General features: G+C 42.1%; 1 protein-coding gene across 6 annotated transcripts in view; it reads left to right on the forward strand.

Moving 5' to 3' along the window:
- Nf1 (neurofibromin 1) overlaps positions 1-14,416 on the forward strand; it is a 243,895-nt gene extending 229,479 nt beyond the window's left edge. For 5 of the 6 annotated variants that reach the window (XM_042691659.1, XM_042691675.1, XM_042691683.1 and 2 more), the window contains 2 exons: positions 1,547-1,763; positions 11,156-13,569. In XM_042691659.1, the coding sequence (XP_042547593.1) occupies positions 1,547-1,763; positions 11,156-11,298 (360 nt within the window). In that variant the 3' untranslated portion in view covers positions 11,299-13,569. Of the gene's footprint in view, positions 1-1,546; positions 1,764-11,155; positions 13,798-13,943 lie in introns of those variants that run through there. The other variant, XM_042691650.1, reaches the window with a different exon arrangement.
- The last annotated feature ends 6,273 nt before the right edge of the window (positions 14,417-20,689 follow it).

Genomic DNA, 20,689 nt, shown 5'->3' on the forward strand with positions numbered 1-20,689 from the left:
AGAGTAATAACTCAAAATAGGCATGTTATTTTTAAAAGAATTTTAGCACAAGATTTTTCCCTTAATATATTTATTATTTTTACTTTTAAAAATTCAGTTTAGGGCTTAGTGGTAAAATGCTTGACTAACATGCAGGAAGCCCTGGGCTTGATATTTCAGGACCATATAAACAGAAAAGGCCAGAAGTGGCACTGTGGCTCAAGTGGTAGAGTGCTAGTTTTGAGCAAAAAAAGCTCAGGGACAGTGTCCAGGGCCCTAAGTTCAAGCCCCAGGACTGGCCACCAAAAAAAAAAAAAAAGAAATCAGTTTATGCAGGGCACCAGTGGCTCATAACTATAATCCTAGCTATTCAAGAGGCTGAAGTCTAAGGCTCTTAGTTTGACATCAGCCTAGGCAGAAAAGTCTGTGGAGACTATTTTCTCACAAAACACACACACACACACACACACACACACACACACAGCTAGAAGTAGAGCTGTATCTCAACTGTAAAGCACTAGCCTTGAGCTCACACGCGCGCGCACACACACACACACACACACACACAGCTAGAAGTAGAGCTGTATCTCAAATGTAAAGCACTAGCCTTGAGCATAAAAGCTCGGGGAAGGCAAGACTTGTGTTTCCTCCATGAGCAGTTCTAGTGCTTTAGATATAGGGATGGTAAATCAGGAATTAGCTAAATCTTGCCTCAATTTTAATAACTGAATAGTTTATTTTCTTCAATTATACTGAATATGTCTCGAAAAGCATAGATTATCACTAAAAAGAGTGGGCTTTTAGTTACAGAAATAAGTGTTTCATGCAGGACCAGCCTGAAGATCTAGAATTAAGTAAATAACTAGACAAAGTAGGCATCTCAAGAAAATATCTTTAAGCCCATAAATATAGTTTTTCCTAGGAGTCACTGTTAGCTCCAAGTGGGTAAAGTAAGTAGAAGTCGATACACTGAGATTCCTGCAACTCTTTGAGCCCTGCATAATGTCTAGTTGCTGGAATTTAGCACTGCAATGAGAATGCTCATTTTCTCCATTGTGGAAAGTAGGCTAGACATCATTTTTCTTGTATCATTCCATTATTAAATTCGGTCTTTGCAAGGCTTTCCTTCTAGGTTCATCTGGATGCTTTAAATGTAAGCTAAATAAAATTTCCAGTTGTAAGTCCTATGGTGGTCTATAAATATTAATCTATTCCCTTTAAACAATCTGGAATACAAAAATAGTCAAACCCAAAATAAAAATTCAGTTAATTTTTTTTTTTTTTTTTGTCGGTCGTGGGGCTTGAACTCTGGGCTTGGGCACTGTCCCTGTGCTCTTCAGCTCAAGGCGAGCACTCTACCGCTTGAGCCACAGTGCCACTTCTGGTTTTCTAGTGGTTTATTAAAGATAAGAGTCTCACGGACTTTCCTGCCCGGGCTGGCTTTGAATGGTGATCCTCAGATCTCAGCCTCCTGAGTAGCTAGGATTACAGGCATGAGCCACCAGCGCCTGGCAAAGGGCATTTTTTTTTTAATGGAGCTAAAATAATTTCCTATTTTCCATTACAGCAAACACAAATCCCAGACTATGCTGAACTTATTGTTAAGTTTCTTGATGCCTTGATTGACACATACTTGCCTGGAATTGATGAAGAAACAAGTGAGGAGTCCCTCCTGACCCCCACCTCTCCTTACCCTCCTGCACTACAGAGCCAGCTTAGTATCGCTGCCAACCTTAATCTCTCCAATTCCATGACCTCACTTGCAACTTCCCAGCATTCCCCAGGTCAGTAAATGGACTATTGATATGATTTTGAGTACTACTATTAAGGAACCAATATTAAGAATTGCCTTGTAATCATATTGCAGCAGATTTTGCTCCTTTTCCTCCTAAAGTTCCCCTTTTATTTCTTCTTTACCTTGTAACTGACTTGAATATTGTTACTCTAAAAAGCTCTCAACTTTTTAACGAGTTGTAACAAAGGATCTTGAAATATCTATAATGTTCACAAAGATATCCCAAAGATTGATAAGTTTTTAAGAGTTTGAGCTTGAAGAACACCTTCAGCTACATTACTGAGGAAGTGAGCAGAACTACAATTTTTTTTCCCCTTAAGGTATACCCTAAGGGCTTCCCTGTCCCTGATACAAGCTACTTTATTAAAACAAAAATACACAAAGTCTAATAGACTTCCCATTTCCTTGCTGCCAGAAATAACACAGTAACCCTCAACCAACCGTAGCCTGTTTTGAAGATCTGATTAAATGAACAACCAGATAAAAAAAATGTCTTATCAAGTAATAACATCTTACTCTGGGTTTGTAGCTCAAGTAGTAGAATACTTGCTTAGCAAACACAAGACTCTGAGTTCAAAGTCTAGTACTCTCCCTCCAAAATGCAGAAAATAACCTCTTAAAGCCTGAGTAGAGTCTTTACTGTGGTGTCACCTTTAGCTCCAGATATACTAATTTGACATGAAACTTAAGTGTTAATACACTGAGATATAAGCTCAAGGGAATTGAGGTAAATAAAACAGCAGAAATAACAAACTGAATAAATGCAAGCTCATTTACTCAGGAGGAATGCTTCATACAACTCTGGTTGAACCAGGGGTGCACTATTCATCAACTGTTCATCAGCAGAGCTGATGCTTTTGGCCTGTTGTTATGACAGTGGGCAATGACAGAAAGCTGCTATAGTGGTCACATTTTTCTGCTGGAAAGAGTAGTCTAAAATGGTTCAAAGAAGGATTTATTGTATAAAATTCTATTACCTGAAAAGGTCACTCATGAAATGGCTCATTCCAGAAAGATTTGAACCCAGGGCCTCCTGATATAGTAGACAAGCATTCTACCACTTGAGCCATACTTCCCAGCCAAGGAAATTTTTTTTTAGATAGTGTATATAATTGTTTGAAATGTTGATGTAGATTTTCTTTTTAAAACTCAAATTACTTCTTGCACATGTAATTGTAACCCCTCTGTATGGTATTTTCACAATTAAAAAAAAAAACAGAACTCAAATTATGCCACTATTCTGTGATGTTCAAGATCTATAAATAGAATTTCCACTTCAATATGACATAATAAACCTTTCCTAATTTTCCTATGAGAGAGTTGCATGAACATTCCCATTTATGTGTGGCTCTGCAGAATTTGCCAAATATGATACTCATTCCTAGTGTAACAAATTATGTAAAGCAGTTACATTTAATTATTAATCTTTACTTCAGCATTTATCTATCACTCGCTTTGCAGATATTCCTTCTTCCCCGGGTAAGAGAGGTCTCACTAATATGCTCACTTGTCCTGCCACTTACTCTCCAGGACAGTGTTTCTCCAAGTGTGCTCTGCGACCATACCAGCAGCAGTAGTCTTTGAGAGCATTTTAGAAATGCAAATGCTAGAGTCCCACTCCAGACATGCACAAGAAACTCCCAAGAGTGGCACCCAGCCAGCCATTAGTGTCTTAGCACCCTTAGTGATTCTTGTGCACACCGGAGTTTGAAAGTTCTACCTTAGGTGTGTCTGTAGTACTGCCCCATTATCACATGTCAGCTGTTTGGGCCACGACAGAATTTAGATCTTCCAACCTTTTCCCCATAAACTCTTAGCATTTTGTTGCTTATAGACTGTGCAAATAAACAGTGTTGGGTGCAATGAGGAGACTGGGTTTTAGAAGCACTAAGTGAACTACTGTAATGATACAGCTCCTAGGTAGAATCAAGGCCAGTGTTCCCTTAACCACATTCATTGTCTTCCATATCATTGCATTTATCTTCTTTCTCTTTCTTTCTTTACCTGTCTCCTTCATTTATTTCTGTATTTTTGTCTTGTCACTTCTGTCTGCTTTAGCTTAAATCTACCAATCCTTTTCTTCTGTAGAGATCCCTATTTTCTCAGTTATGTTTTACATATCAACTACTAATAGTAGTGAAAATTAGTATAGACTAAAGATACAGTTCACTGGTAGAATCCTTGCCTAGCATGTATAGGCCCTGGGTTCCATCCTCAGCATTACAAGGGAGAAAATAGGTTCTACGTGGTTCTACTATTTAGGTTTATTTTTTTTAACATAGTTACTTTTAAGCTACTACAATAGTACTTTTATTTACTTTTTTAAACCCAAACCTTATTGTTATGGATATTGCTGTCCATTTTTGCCTGGGAATGGATACAATAAAATAATCACGTTGAGAATAGAATATAGTAGATTTCCTTGCCAACTGGTTAAATTGTCCAGTGTTAATTGGACATTAGCCGTATTAATTTCCCTAGTAGAGCAGTCTTACCCTATAACTTAGAATTATTTTTTAAAGTCAGAAAATTATCAGAGAACAGGCTGGGTGTGAAAGTGTATGTTTATAATCCTAATCCTGCAGAAATTGAGGCAGGAGGATTGTGAGTTCCAGATTTTATCTCACATTTTTTTCTTTAATTGAAATGGCTAGTGGGAGAAAATAATGAAAGGGATGATATTGACCAAGATGCATTGTATTCATAAACTTCGTCGTACAACTACTGAAAGGCGATAATACACTTTTTACAAAAGGGCTAGGAGAATGGCTCAAGTGGTAGAATAGCAAGCCTGCAGGAAACTCAGAGTAAGGGTGGTAAAGTGTACAAGGGATTATTTCCACCTCTTCTGTGATGCTTTCCTATTGCATCTTGTACTGTTAATTATTCTTTTTCAGACACTTGAGCCACAGGGCCACTTCTGGCTTTTTTTTTTCTGCTTATGTGGTACTGAGGAATCGAACCCAGGGCCTCAAGCATGCAAGGCAAGCACTCTACCACTGAGCCACCTTCCCAGCCCATGGCAAAAATTTTAAAACATGTATTTGCCTTAAAAACTGTAAGCCAGGTGCTGGTGACTCATGCCTATAATCCCAGCTATTCAGGAGGCTAAGATCTGAGGATCAGAATTCAAAGTCAGCCAGGGCAGAAAAATCCCCTTGAGACTCTTATGTATTAGCCACTCAAAAAACTGGAAGTGGTGCTGTGGCTCAAAGTGCTAGAGCGTTAGTCTTGAGCCTGAGAAGCTAACTCAGGCCCAAGCCCTGAGTTCAAGTGCCACAGCTGATCAAAATAAATAAATAAACAAGACTTGTAAGATATAGAGAGAAATAGATATGGATTATAAGCCTATTATATATTTTTAGTGAGTTTTAATTATAGTATGAATTTTTTAGAGCAAAGGCATACTTAATAGATCTTTATTTTAAATTCACTTTTACTTTATTTTTGGGTTCGTCCAAGCCTGTTAGTCATTCTCTTACTTTGCTTCTGTGATATACACATCCTGTAGAAAAAAGGGAGTGGATCTGCTAGCAAGCATAAGTATTCCTAAAGCCAGGAATGCTGGCAGCTATGTATGTGCAGGAATAGTTCATCAAAATCATTTTTTGGTAGATAAGATGGTACACACCTGTAGTATTTGCACTTAGGAAGTTAAGGCAGTAGAATCAAGTTTAAAGCCAGCCTGGGCTACATAATGAGATCTTATCTCAAAAAATTAAGACTAAGGATATACCTCAATGGTTGAATGATTTTTTTTGGGGGGGGGTCTGGCCATGGGGCCTGAACTCTGGGCCTGGGTGCTGTCCCTCAGCTCTTCAGCTCAAGGCTAGTGCTCTACCACTTGAGCCACAGCACCACTTCTGGCTTTTTTCTTTTGCTTATGTAGTGCTGAGGAATCGAACCCAGGGCCTCAGGCATGCAAGGCAAGCACTCTACCACTGAGCCACCTTCCCAGCCCTGGCTGAATGATTTCTTAGCATGCTCAAGACCCTGAGTTCAGTTCCCCTGAGTTCAGTCCCCAGCATCACAAAATGAATACAGATGGTAAAAACACATCAGTGTATAAAAGCTGAAATTCTGTTACTCATTTGAAGATTGTAATGTTTAGGAAATTAATGGTGAGAGTTAAATAGGTTAAGCCAGAATCTCTTTGAAAACCAGGGAACATAGCAACATAGCATAGATCTGTTCTGGTCTTATTTCACCTTTTGTTGAACTCCTCTGGAAATCACTCACTCTGTTTTTTTCTTCCATTCTGTCTGTGAAGCTCCCCTGCCTTGCTCTAAGTCAGCAGTTTTCATGCAGCTGTTCCCTCATACAGGTACTCCTTGCTTTCAGCATCCTTGCACGAAGTGCTGCTTACCTCACATTCACCCTGGGCAAATAGCATGAGACTACACTGACCAGTTCCAGAAGCTCAGCCTGGCACTGCAAAAACTGGGAGAGCCACTGCTTTGTGGGGTCTGGGGAGCTTACAAAACTGCAGGGGCAATGCGACCTGTCTTCCTTGTTATTCTTGTACCCGCCCCAAATACCAAAGCTTCAGTCCAGCCCTGCACTAACCCAAGCAGGTTAACAACAAATTTAAGTGAGAGTTACCCAAGAAGAAACAGGACATTGGGGCTTGAAGAAACATTTCTTTAGCTTCAAAAATACTTGTTTTCCCACAAAATGAAGTCAACTCACATTTCCTTAGATATTAAAACTGGCTGTTCATTCCATCGTGTATGTTTCTTAGTAAAGGAATGTGGTCAGTTATCCCTAAGGACTAAGAAGGAAAAATGTGACACACCTGTATATGTCCAATTTACAAAAATATATCTTGGGCTGGGAAGGTGGCTCAGTGGTAGAGTGCTTGCCTTGCATGCATGAGACCCTGGGTTCGATTCTTCAGGACCACATACGTAGAAAAAGCCAGAAGTGGCGCTAGAGGTAGAGTGCTAGCCTTGAGCTGAAGAGCTGAGGGACAGCGCCCAGGCCCAGAATTCAGGCCCCACGACTGGCCAAAAAAAAAAAAAAAAAAAAAATTTTATATATATATATATATATATTTATTTATTTATTTTATCTTTTATTCTGTATTTATTATATAGAACGTTAAACCTAGATGGAAAAGGAAATGTTAGCGATTGTTGAAAGCTCATTAAAATTCTTTATAAATTCCTATAGTTTATAATTTTGTATATTCAGCTCAAATTACAAATATTTTGTTGTTGTTGGTTGTGGGGCTTGAACTCTGGGCCTGGGCGCTGTTCCTCAGCTCTTCAGCTCAAGGCTAGCCCTCTACCACTTGAGCCACAGCGCCACTTCCGGCCTTCTCTGTTTATGTGGTGCTGAGGAATTGAACCCAGGGCCTCACACATGCAAGGCAAGCACTCTACTGCTGAGCCACCTTCGCAGCCCTACACCAAATAATTTAATTGTATATTTACCATGTCGCTGTAAATGTATGTACTATAGCATAAAAGCAAGCTATGGTTAACATAGCTTTCTAAGAATTGTTATTATGTTTTATGTTTATTTACATTAATCTCAATAATTTTACAAATTCTGGCATAAAATTTAAGTTCTTTTTTGTTCTAAAATTCCTTTTAATATATCATTTAGTCTTTTTTTTAATTTGAGTTACTAGAATCATTTTAGTTTACACAGTAATTATTTTATAAATGCCCAAAAAATTCTTTGCACAGATTATTTTATCTGACTTTTCTAACATCCCTTTTGTTCCCTTTAATTTCTAGGTTAAGAACTAGAGGCAAGGAGGCTAGATGCCAAGAGGCCCTGAGTTTAAACTCCCAGTATCACCACCCACAGAGAAAAAATCCTAAAAGACAAGGAAGTTGACAGTGTGGCTTAGTGGTAGAGCCATGAATTTTAAAGTGTACAATCTCTCCTTAGTTCAGTCATCACCCAAAAAGAAAGAACAAAGGATCTAGAGCCAAATAAAAGTTCTGATCCAACCAAAGCTCAAATTTTGGCCCTCAAACATATTTGCTGGCATATTATGTGTAGGAAGAGTTTTCTGATGGGGCTTCCATATTGCATGTGTAATAAACTAAGCAATTCAATCAGGCAAATGACAAGTGCTCCTGGGAAGGCGGTAGGAGATTTCCATTATTTTTGGTCTTTTGTTTTCCTTGGGTAACTTCTGACAGATTTAATCCATTTTTTTCTCAGCTTCTCTATAACTCAAGTGTTTCATTATTTGTCAAACAGGAGCTGTGTAGATCACTAACTGTTGAAATAAACCCTGATACCTGCCTTCAAGGAACTCATTCTATCGAGGAGAGAGACACAAAACTACTAGTAGTTCTTGTCCCCACAGAACTCATTTTACAACTTTAGTCAGTAACACCTTTTATTTAGAATATTGTCTTTGTCTGGAACCACATTTTTTTATTATAACATTGTGCCATTAATACACTGCTATAGAGAACTTCACTTCTTCTGCAGTGTTTAATTTCAGTGTGCCTGTGGGGAATTGAAAGTAGTAAGTTGGGTGCCTGTCAGTTCATGGGTTTTACTTTTTATGTCCACCTTGAGGTAAGAAGGAAACTTAGTGCTTTTGAGTCCTAAAAGAGCTCAGAGCTAGAGTTCCAGGAAGACCTTGGTGAAAAGAAGCACTACTGCAACCCCAGAGCTTTCTCGGGAACTGAAAATGTAGCCTGACCAGAGCAGGACGGGCATGGTCCTGTGTGAGCAGGCTCAGAGTTTTCCCCAGCTCTAGAGGCATTTCTACATTTAATTTTATTTTAAAAAAGGATTATTAAAAAAAAATGATGCCCAGGAAGAAAAAATTATGTGTAGAAACTTAAATGCCATATTTCAAATACTATGATCATTCTTCATATAATTTTCCTTTTTCAAAGTACTATATATGATTAATTGCTTTTTTTTTTTTTTGGTCGGTCGTGGGGCCTAGCTCTGGGTCTGGGCGCTGTCCCTCAGCTCTTCAGTTCAAGGCTAGCACTCTACCACTTGAGCCACAGTGCCCCTTCCGGCTTTTTCTGCTTATGTGGTGCTGAGGAATTGAACCCAGGGCCTCATGCATGCAAGGCAAGCACTCTACCACTGAGCCACCTTCCCAGACCCACTTTAATTGCTTTTTTTTTTTTTTTTTTTGTCAATCATAGGTCTTGAACTCTGGGCTTGGGCACTATCTCTCAGCTCTTCAGCTCAAGGCAAGCACTCTATCGATTGAGCCACAACACAACTTCTGGTTTTCTAATGGTTTATTGGAGATAAGAGTCTCACAGACTTTCCTGCCAGGGCTGGATTTGAATGGTGATCCTCAGATCTAAGCCTCTTGAATAGCTAGGATTACAGGCATGAGCCACCTGCACCCAGCTTTAATTGCTTTTTAAAAATGATTTTCCAATCCAGATGCTAGTGGCTCATGCCTATAATCCTATCTATTTAAGAGGCTGAGATCTGCACAGAAAAACCCATGAGACTTTTATTTCCAATTAACTACCAAAGGGCCAGTGGGGATTAAATCCCAAATCTCCAGTGGGGATTAAAGGAGACAGTTGAGGCTCAGCCACTGTACCAGCATGTGAAAAAAACTTTTTTTTTCTTTCTTTTTTTTTTGTCATGGGGCTTGAACTCTGGGCCTGGTTGCTGTCCCTCAGCTCTTCAGCTCAAGGCTATAGTGCTCTACCAAGTGAGCCACAGTGCCACTTCCAGTTTTCTAGTGGTTTATTGAAGAGTCTCACAGACTTTATTTCCCCGGGCTGGCTTTGAACCAGGATCCTTGGATCTCAGCCTCCTGAGTAGCTAGGATTACTGGTGTGAGCCACTGGCATCCAGCTTCCAGTTTCTTTTCTTTACATAATTGAAGTCATAATATGATTATCTAAAAATTCAAACAGTACTGATAAAGTAAAAATCACCCAAGAAAGTAAAACAAATGTTTTCCCAACCTTTTTCTTCTTTTTCATTTTTTCCATATGTATTTTCCCCTATGCAAAATAAGAATATGGTATTCTCCCAACAGTAGCTATTCCAGTGATGTATATCATCATGCTATTTGGGGGGTTGGGGGGTTGGGGGGTCAGTCATGGGGCCTGAACTCTGTGCCTGGGTGCTATCCCTCAGCTCTTCAGCTCAAGGTGAGCACTCTACCACTTGAGCCACAGCGCCACTTCCGGCTTGTTTTCTGCTTATGAGGTGCTGAGGAACCCAGGGCCTCATGCATGCAAGGCAAGTACTCTACCACTGAGCCACCTTCCCAGCCCCATCATCATGCTATTTTAAGGTGCAAAAAATACTCAAGTCATAAGTTTAAAATTTAATGAACTTTTAAATACAGCTTGAAATTACAACATTCAGATCATGAAATACAGTATTACCAGCACCCAAAAGTATTACCAGCACCCAAAAGTATTACCAGCACCCAAAAGTATTACCAGCACCCAAAAGCCACCCCTGTACTGCCTCAGTCACTACCTTCTGCTCTCACTCCTTTCCTGCTCCTTTTACTTGTCTATCTTATAATCTTTTTGTTGTGGATACTTTTCTGTAGTTACTATATAATTTATAACATTTACTGCAGGGTCAGCTGTTGGAGGTTTAGTCTCCATGAGAGAAATTAATACGTTTCCCATTGAAAGGTATACAACGAATGACTTGCCATAATTGAAAAAAGCAGATTCTAGAGGATAACTTTTGTAATTCATTTTTTCCTTGGTAAATGTTTGAGCTTCTTTGGAATAGTCACATAATTCAAAACAATAGTGTTTTGTTTTTTTTTAATGAAAGATTTGCAGAAAGAGCAGTACCTTCTGTGACTAGAGAATGTGTGGTTAGAAGCTGCCCTCTGCTGGATGCTTCTGGAATGATTTGGAGGAAGGAGCTCTAGTCTTCCCTAGTGGCTGCTAGCATTTCACTCTATTCAAGCCTGCTTGCCTCTAGCTTTACCTTGCAACACCTTTCTTCTGTTTTCTGCAATGATAGCACATTTGGCTCAACAAATGTGAGGTTTTCTGTATGACAAAGACTCTTTTTTCTTTTCTTTTTTTCTTTTTTTTTTTGGTCGGTTGTGGGGCCTGAACTCTGGGCCTGGGCGCTGCCCCTGAGCTCTTCAGCTCAAGGCTAGCACTCTTACCACTTGAGCCATAGCACCACTTCTGGCTTTTTCTGCTTATGTGGTGCTGAGGAATCGAACCCAGGGCCTCATGCATGCAAGGCAAGCACTCCACCACTGAGCTACCTTCCCAGCCCATGACAAAGACTTTATAAACATTCTAGTAGTTGACTATGAAAATGGAATATTCAGAAAAGATTGACAAGGTTGTATCTCATACACAATGAATGAGATTTGGGTCCTGAAGCTTAACAGCAGAGGAGGAAGTAACTGGCTACTCTGTTTCTGTCTAGGAATTGACAAGGAGAATGTGGAACTCTCCCCAACCTCTGGCCACTGTAACAGTGGACGAACTCGCCATGGATCCGCAAGCCAAGTACAGAAGCAAAGAAGTGCTGGCAGCTTCAAACGTAATAGCATTAAGAAGATGATGTGAACCTTGTTTGCTTTCTTTTTTTAAAACCAACATGGGCTCCTCAATAGTGACCTTTCCCTAGCCTTGCCCCAGCCCCACCTTGCAATGCTGCACTTCTGTTTTATAATGAACCATCCAGTCAGCCATGTTGCCAGATGCTCAACTCTTGGAAGCATTGACTAAATTTAATGCTTTTTCTTTCATTTTTTTTTTCTTCTACTTTTGGCATATAACTGATGTAAGCAAAAGGTAGACAACTGAAAAGGAAGTTGAAAGGTCAGGATTCCTGAATGGAGAACATCCTAGTTGGGAGAGACCATGAATGAACTCTCATCTGCTACTACTGGCCAGTGGTAATAGCCCTTTGCACAGGGTGCTGCCTTCTTTGTTTTCCTATATCCATCACACAAAGTGAAGTGTTAGTCTGGTTTCCACACTACTCAAGCTAAAAGTTTATGGGAAAATAAGAACATAACCCCAGTGCATTTGACCTGACTTTTAGCTGTGGACTTTTTCCCCCTCTGAAGCTGAAGGAACCATAGAAGTCAGCCTCAGAGACTTCACGCCATAAAGCTACAGGCGAGGCGAGGTACTTTGGGGGGTTGGGGGGCGGGGAACTAGGATTTTTGTAGTAGATTCTTAAGAAATACTAACACTTGAGCATTAGCAATAAATACAGGAAAATAAGCATGGCCACATATATCTTAACATTACTGAATTAAAACTATGGATTCTGAGGCCTTATCCAAACTCAGTCATCTACATTAGTTTTTTTTTTTTCCTTTCTTTTCCTCCAGTTACCTTCTAACCTTTAAAGAGCTGAATTTTTTTTGTTTTTTATAAGCCAAACTATACTAAGTATAGTCATTATGCATTTCTTTGCCTCCTATTCTTTCCTAAATAGTTCTGAGCAGGGTAATCCGTGAACAAAGTGTTGAAACTTGTTCCCAGAAGGTAATTTTCACACTTGTTTGCATTAGCTCTATAGCAAAAAGGAATGGTACGTGACTTTCAAAGTAGCTGATATTTTTTATTTTGTTAAATAATTTTCAAAGAGACTATGTTGTATAAATTATAAATTTCTTTGATAAGATGTATTTTAAAAATCTTTTGGTCTTCTCCTCTCCTCCAAGAAATCAGGAATCTCTAGCAAAGCACTTGGGTTCTGTGTGCCAGGATCGCACTTGATCACTGTGAAAATCCTGATGAGCCTGCAGTGGTGCGTCCCTGGGGGCCTCTAGAGCTGCTCTTTACTGAATGGGATGAGATCTCATGGCATAGGCACTTCCAGAATTATGTGGACCCAGTGTATTTGTAGAACTGCAGTGCAAAATAATTTCATTTCGGTGAGCCTACTGGTATCTGGATTCTCCAGTGTAGGACTAGACTGTATTTATTACAAAATGTATTATCTTCACATTCCTACATTCCCTTTATATGTTACGACATGGCTTTAAGAGAGTCAGAAAAGAAATCAGGGGAGATGGGGAGTTCTTATAGTGCTAGTTCATTAGTGGGTTTCAGTAAATTAAATTCCACAGCTAACTCAATACATAATGGTACATTTAAGTGTTCTGATTTTAATAATATCTCACACTTATCCACACAATAACAATGTAATATGTTAATGTAAATAAAATTGCTTTTGATATTCAGAAATAACAAGAATTTAATTTTTTTAATTTGTTTACAGTCCTGGGGAAAAGAACCATTTGCCAAAAAAAAAAAAGTTAAAAAAATAAAAACCCTAGTATTAATAGTCATTTTAATATAGACTTGTTGGAAAATATAGAAGACATGCAGGTAACAAATGCTTTTTTTTTTAACTTATATTGAGGCTGTATTCGTGTAAGATATATAAAATAACAGAGCAAGTAAGATATAAAGAAGCCAAAATCAGAACTAAGAAACAGAAAAGCAACGCAGTGCCAAGGACACCAGCTCCCGCACGGCCTGGACTGCGGAGCTCCTGCCTGTGGTGTCACCTCACTCCTGGTACAGAAGGCAGCGCAAGCCTTTAATAATTGTGGTTGGCTGTTTTTCCTCTCTGTTGATTTGGTGCATACAATGGTGGGCGTTATGCTGTTTTGCTTCTCCCATCAAATAGAGAAACTTCCAAAGGTTTACTGTTAGAAATACTGATCTTTCCATAAACAAGTTTACGAACATACGATGTTTCTTAAATTTATTATTTCCCTCTAGTGTAATGAATAGGATGAATCCACTTGAAGTACCTCAGAAAGTGATCCGCGTTGCACAAATCAAAATGGAGCCTTCTTTGAACTGCAAAAATACTTTTGGCCAGTCCATCCTGGGAATTTGAAAACTAAGATTTAAATTTCACCTTATTTAAAGAACTTTGGACTTTTAAGGAAAGTCCAAGTAACTAAAACCAACATGAGATTATATCTGACCAATAGGCTTCCCCAGAGAAATGAGACACTTGTTTAGTCCTGTTACTTGTCACTTACAAAAGAAATCCTGAAGTTCTGAAGAAGTGGCCCATTTGCCTAATTTGATGTAAGTTCTGTCATTTATTTGGGGTTTATAAAAGTTCCCCTCCCCCACCCCCCCCCCACCCCCCGCCCCAGCTTTTTCAAGAAGAAAACAATAACTCAGTCCTATTTGTGCGATGTGTAATTGGCCTCTTTGGTCTTCTGGGCCAGTGCTCCCCTCCCGGGGCTAGCCGAGCTTGCCACCATGCAGATCCTGTCTGCGTCATCCGTCGCAGGCAGCAGGACATCACCGGCAGCCTTCACCCCGTGGGTGCAAGTCCTGGTTGAGGACAGTGTGAGCCAGCGCTGCTTTGGGTTTGTAGGTTTTTCCATTTCTTTGGGAGTCTGGGTTTGTTTTGTTTTGTTTCTTTGGGGGCAGGGGTTTTTATTTCTCCATTTCTCCCCAGCATAATGAGGCATGACTTATTCTTATGCAATGGACTTGTACAAAAGTTCACTTAGTGTCTGCCACAGTTTTTTTTTTAATGCAGTATATTCACCTGTAAATAGTTTGTGTAAAATTTGACAGAAAAGTATATTTACTACACTGTAAATACATGTGATGATATATTGTATTATTTTGCTTTTTTTGTAAAGCAGTTAGTTGCTGTACATGGATAACAAACAAAAATTTGATTATTCTCCTGTTAGTATTGTTAATTCTTCCTGCGACTGCGTTACATCCTTTACAGACAAATGCTGTGTATTGTAAACTTCCATGTGTATGATAACGACTCCCTTTTCCATCTGGCCCGAAGCCCGGGGTGCCCTTGGTTCCAGCCTTGTTCCTGTGTGAGCGGCATGCCGCCAGCAGATGCCACCACCACTGCAGGGAGGGTCCTGGAACCCACTTCACATCGTCACCCCCCTTCCTTTCATGTATGTACCTCCACCACCACCCCCCTTTTTTTAAGTAAAATGTAAATTCAATCTGCTCTAAAATGTGAGGAGTTCATTTCTTCACACGCAGCTCTTCCTCCCTGAAACACTAAGGCCACTTCTGTTCTTTTGAGGGAGTTGTTGGCTCATCTCCTCCTCCCCTCTCCCAATGGGAAAGATCTATTTCCAGAGCCTCTCTAAACTAAAAGGAAACTGATTTTTGCAAGACACTTTTTTAAGGCATGCCACAACTGCAGAATGACTTGGTGGGGTAGGATGACGCATTTTCAAGTAAGCTGTCAGACATGCTGTCCACCGATCCCCCCCTCAGGGCCGCCAGCACGCGCACAGGTCTGTACAGTTCTCAGTAGCCTGAGTTCCTTCCCCTGCGCCACGTTGGAAGGCGCTGTGTGTGAACACTGGAAGCCACACCCTTGAGACATTCTGTATTTTATTGGCCCATGATACAGACCGGCCTCCCACTCCTAGTGGGGAAAGAATCCTCTACAACCTACTGGGCAGGACACAGCTGTCTTCAGGAAAATGACAGTGAAACAAAATAGACCTGCAGGACAGAGCAAGGTGCCATTGAACTCCAGGGTTGGGATTCTGGGAGACAAAGATTTTGTATACAAGCCTCTCAGGGCCAGGCACCAGTGGTTCATACCTGTAACCTTGCTACTCAGGAGGCTGAGATCTGAGGATTGCAGTTTGAAGCCAGCCCAGGCAGAAAAGCACATGAGACTTTTTTGTCAGTCATAAGAAGTAAACTTGGGGTCTAGGCACTGTTCCTGAGCTCTTTTTGCTCAAGGCTTATACTCTACCACTTTGAGCAACACCACCATTTCCAGTTTTGTAGTTGTTAATTGGAAATAAAGAGTCTCACAGACTTTGCTTCCCCTGGCTGGCTTTGAGCTATGATCCTCAGACCTCAGCCTCCTGAGTAGATAGGATTATAGGCTTCAGCCACCATCACCAGGCTCCCATGAGACTCTTATACTCTTATCTATAATTAACAATAATAATGATAATGATAATAGCCAGAAGTGGAGCTGTGTCTCAAGTGGTAGAGCGCTTATCTTGAACATGAAAGCTCAGGAACAGCCCCCAGGTCCGAGGTTCAAACCCCATAACTGGCACAAGAAAAACAAGCTGCTCAGGCAGTTTCAATCCCTAGAAGTGAGAATTGGAAATGAAACACTACAGATAGCTCTCTTTTCCCTGAGACCTAAAGCTCTATAGTCAAAGTTAGGGATGTCTAGGGAGTGATCCAGATCACACTTCTCCATTCCTTGGATACTCCTTGATGAGGGCCTTGACCAGGACATTGTGTCTTTGGTGGGCCTTAGATTTGCCTGCACAGGCTTTGCTTAGGCCCATTGACTATTCTGAGCTGTCTGGCCTGAAGTACTTGTCCTCATGGGGAGTCAGGGAAGAACAAAACATGCTGGGACCTCCAATTCCAATGTTCCTCTTTTTCCAGAAAATAATACCCACACACTGGTGGTGCCAGGCATTTAGGGGTCTTTGGGCATCTGCCTCATACCTAGTTCTGCCTTAATACACATTCATAAAACGTGCCTTGCTCACTGTGCAGCAGAACACAGCCTATCCACACTCTCCGGGAAAAGCAATGCCCCTAAGAACCCAGGCCTGCCATCACACCATACCAAAGCAAATTCCATGTAAGAATTCCTTAGTGGCACTTGGCTGCCAATTCAAAAGCAGCCCTTTTGCAAGGTTGTGTTCCATAAATACTAGGACCCCACCTCAGCACTGTCATTCTCATCATGCTTGGTTCAAATCCCTTACATATCAGGCCACTGCCTGATCACAAGTGGAAATTTCATATTGTGATGTGCAATTACAAAAGCACCTTCTAGGGCTGGAGTGTAGCTCAGTGGTAAAGCGCTTGCCTAGCAAGTACAACATCCTGGGTGAGTCCAGTCCCCAGTGCCAAAAGAAAAAGAAAAGACAAAAACAAAAGGATCTTCTAGTGGGCTGGAGTTAACTTGGTGCTCTAGACTTTGCCTGGTAGGCGCAAAACCCTGGGTTCCATGTTCAGCACCAAAAAGAAGAAAAACACTCTCTAGTCAGGCATGATGGTACATATAATTCTAGCGCTGAGGAAGCTAAGGCAGGAGGATTGAAAAATTAAGGCCAGCTTGGACTCCATTGCGAAACCCTTTCTCAAGAGAAGGAGGAGTCTAAATGTATGTGTATATACCATCTGCACATTTAAGGTTCTAAAGTAGCTTCGTATATCTTTGCCTAATTTTACCTAATTAGGCTAAATTACCTCTATATGTTTGAATTATATCCAAAAGAGCACATTGAAATTTTTCTGTATCCTTTACTATGTGTTTATGCTGGACAGAAGATTAAGCTCCCAGGAGTACAGGGTTCACAACTTCCCCACTGGGGACCTCTTCCTCCCTAGAAAACAGGGGAGTCAGCGGGACCTTAATAGGACCTTTCTGGCTCAGTTCAGAGAGCACTGCCAAACTTAAATACTTTTTTTTTTTTTTTAACCAGTCCCAGTGCTTAAACTCAGGACCTGGGCACTGTCCCTGAGCTTCTTTTTGCTCAAGGCTAGCACTCTTAACACTCGAGGCACAGCACTATTTCCAGTTTTTTTCTGTTTATGTGGTATTGAGGAATCGATCCCAGGGCTTTATGCACACAAGGCAAGCACTCTTACCACTAAGCCACATTCCCAGCCCTAACTTTAAATACTTTTATGGGAAGAAAATTATATGCAATTGTAACCTCCACTAATTGTATTCCTTGTTCAGAGAAACATTTCAGTTGGTTCTAATTATGTCCATTCCTGTACTAGGCACTGCAGATAGAAAAGAAAGCTTGGCCTGTGCCCTATAGGTTCATAATTTAGTGAGAATGCAGTCGAACTCAGTGTCTGTGGGGATGGATAGGGTTCTTGGAGAGGTGCAGGGGACTGGCAAGATTAGAGATTGAGGAGTTGGATATTGGGAATGGAGGGCTGGATATTAGCAAGGAGGGTATGGAAGTGGAGGTGTGTCCAGAGAGCAGTTGCAGGAAGGGCATCAGAGCGCATGGGGTGTTGGAGGTAATAGGCTGTAGACAAACTGCACAGGAGGGCGAAGAGCAGCAGAAAGCAGCATCTCAAGATTGACATTCTTGAGTTGGTTGCTGGTGATTCACACCTGTAATCCTGGCTATTCAGGAGGTTGAGATCTGAGGATTGTGGTTCAAAGCCAGCCCAAGCAGTAAAGTCCATGAGACTTTTATTCCGATTAACTACCAAAAAAAAAAAAAAGCCAGAAGTAGAGCTGTGTGGCTCAAGTGGTAGAGAGCCTCGAGCAAAAAAATCTCAGGGACAGCACCCAGACCTTGAGTTCAAGGCTCAGGAACAGTACCCCTTCCCCTCCCCCCCCCAGAAAAAAATTGACATTCTTGCCAGAGCACTGATGGCTCACACCTGTAACCCCGCACTCGGAGGGCTGAGGCAAGATCTTCCTTTATTCCTCTTTTTGTGTCAGTACTGAGGCTTGAACTCAGGGCCTTAAGCTCTCACTGGGCTTTTTGGCTCATGGTTGGCCCTCTACCACTCAGTTCTGAAAGACAGAGCAGCAAGGCTCTCAGGAAGGGCTTCTGGGATGGGGTAGCATCTGAAGATGAATGACTGGGAATGGGTGGAGGAACAACCAGAAAAAGGAACAGCTTGTGCCAAGAAAGCAGTCATTGTTGGATCCACTCCTGGTTGAGTCTGGAGACTGTACCACAGGAGGCCCGGAATATAGTAAGTGCTCAATAAATGAGTGCCCACATGTGATAGATGATGGTATCAAAAAGGCCTCCGGCTGTAAAGCACTTTTCTGCTTAGGCCCAGCCTGAGGGTTTAGGAGTTTTAAGCCGAAGAGGGCAGCAGAAAGCAGAACAATGTTCAGGTCTCTGTGATGCCAGGTGAAACCCACAGAGGCAGCTGCTTCCTAAAGCTACAGGGGTACACTGCTGTCCTGCCCCAATATCCCTCGGGCCATTGCTGAACCAATAGGAGATGGAGCCCAGTTGGGTAGAATAAGTAAGGTTTTGCAGTTTCTTAGAATCCCAGAAGGAATTTTAGCCATCAGCTGGCCCTGCTTCTGAAGGCCAGAGAAGGTTCTGGGTGATCGATCACATCTCCTGACATGAGCTCCAGCAACAGCAGAGGGATAAGATGTCACGATGATGCCTCACTGATCTCCCTCCCCATCCCACCCCGAGCCCCAGTCCAGCCAGGGCCCCGGACCCCCTCCCAGCGCTGCTGTAGCAACTCCTATACCTCTGAGATGGGAGATGAATTCTGACACAGGTAGAAAAATAAGTTCAGCCAGGCAGCGACAGTTTACGCCTATAATCCTAGCTACTCAGGAGACTGAGATCCAAGAACCATGATTCAAAGCCAGCCCAGGCAGGAAAGTCTCCAGTTAACCACCAAAAAGCCAGAAGTAGAGCTGTGGTTCAAGTGGTAGAGCACTAGCCTTGAACTCTCAAGGACAGCACCCAGGCCCTGAGTTCAAGCCCCAGGACCAGCACAAAGAAAAGAAAACATTTCACACCACCTTTCCCTCCAAAGTGATAATTACTCATGACTAAAAAAAAAAAAAAAAAAAGGTTATGAGCCTGAGAAGCTGTGAATTCTGCATTTCCAGATGCCCAGACAAATCAATCAAGGCACAAAGAACCAAGTACAGAAGTACAGCCCAAGCTGGGTGCAGGTGGCTCACGCCTGTAATCCTGGCTACTCAGGAGGCTGAGATCTGAGGATCACCGTTCAAAGCCAGCCTGGGCAGGAAAGTCCAAGAGACTTATTGCCAATAAACCACTAGAAAACCAGAAGTGGCGCTGTGGCTCAAGCAGTAGAGTGCTCACCTTGAGCTGAAGAGTGTAGGGACAGCGCCCAAGCCCAGAGTTCAAGCCCCACGACCGACAAAAAAAAAAAATACAGCCCAGTAGAGGCTGCTCCTGAGCCTGTCCACTGACACACACACTAGCCACCACGTGCCGCCCCAGGCCATGCCAGACAGGAGAGCTATGTTGCGTACATTATCTCCCCAAATACCTGCAGCATCTCTGCAAGGCAGGCAGCCCCAGCTGACAGGAAAACTGGCTGAGAGTCCTGGGACTGAAAAGAGCAGCAGCCTTTGGTGCCCGGCTCAGCTGACCTTGATCCCCAAATCTGGCTCCTCATCATATTCAGCAGCTTATACATCATACCTGTGCCACAACCACCACTTCCTGTGGTGGTGATGCTGTCATAAATTATAAGAAACTTGGTGGCCCAAACAGAACTTACCCATTTCTTCCCTTCCTTAATGCACCCCTTCTTGGAGCTTCATTGTGTATGTAGGGGGTGCTGTGGCAGCTAGATCAAGAGCGACGGACAGCCCCTGAGGAGCTCATGGTCATCCCAGTTTTTCAGACCTACTTCTCAGGTACCCTTGTCACACGAGGGGCAAGAGGTGGTGCTGGCTGGCACTGGTCTGGTATTTACACATAAAAGCTCACAGACCCTCCCCACGGCCAGGAGGTGGGCTCCATACCTTGCCGATTCACCTCTGTGCAGAAAGCTGTGGGACAGGCAGGCCGAGGTGAGAGAAGGTCACTGAAGCCTTCGGGTAGTGCTACCTGGAAGGAAGGGAAATGGCCAGAGGGAAGGAGTCAGGCAGGAGCTAGAATATTCAGATGGATAAAGGAGAGTCGAGAAAGAAGGAAGGCACCAAAGCAGGCCAGCCAGGGCAGGTGACAGGACTGCAGTTAGTGCCAGCAGGTAGAGACCTGAGGAAACTCACTCTTCTTCTTCGAAAACGGATTGGAATCATGGCTGCTCTTTCCTCCTATGTTTCCCGCTGCAACCTGGAAAATCAGAGACCTGCTGGAGGAGACTAAGGACTCAACTTTTCTTACTCACCCTCTGTCTGAAGGGCCTCTTGCCTCCCTAGGGCAACTTCTCTAGCCTGCACTTCACAGCCCTGCAGTGGACCCTACAGGAACATGCACTTATGGCTCTTAGATCA

The sequence above is a fragment of the Dipodomys spectabilis genome, unplaced genomic scaffold (genome assembly GCF_019054845.1).
Source record: "Dipodomys spectabilis isolate Male_0828 unplaced genomic scaffold, ASM1905484v1 ptg000004l, whole genome shotgun sequence".
NCBI lineage: Eukaryota > Metazoa > Chordata > Mammalia > Rodentia > Heteromyidae > Dipodomys > Dipodomys spectabilis.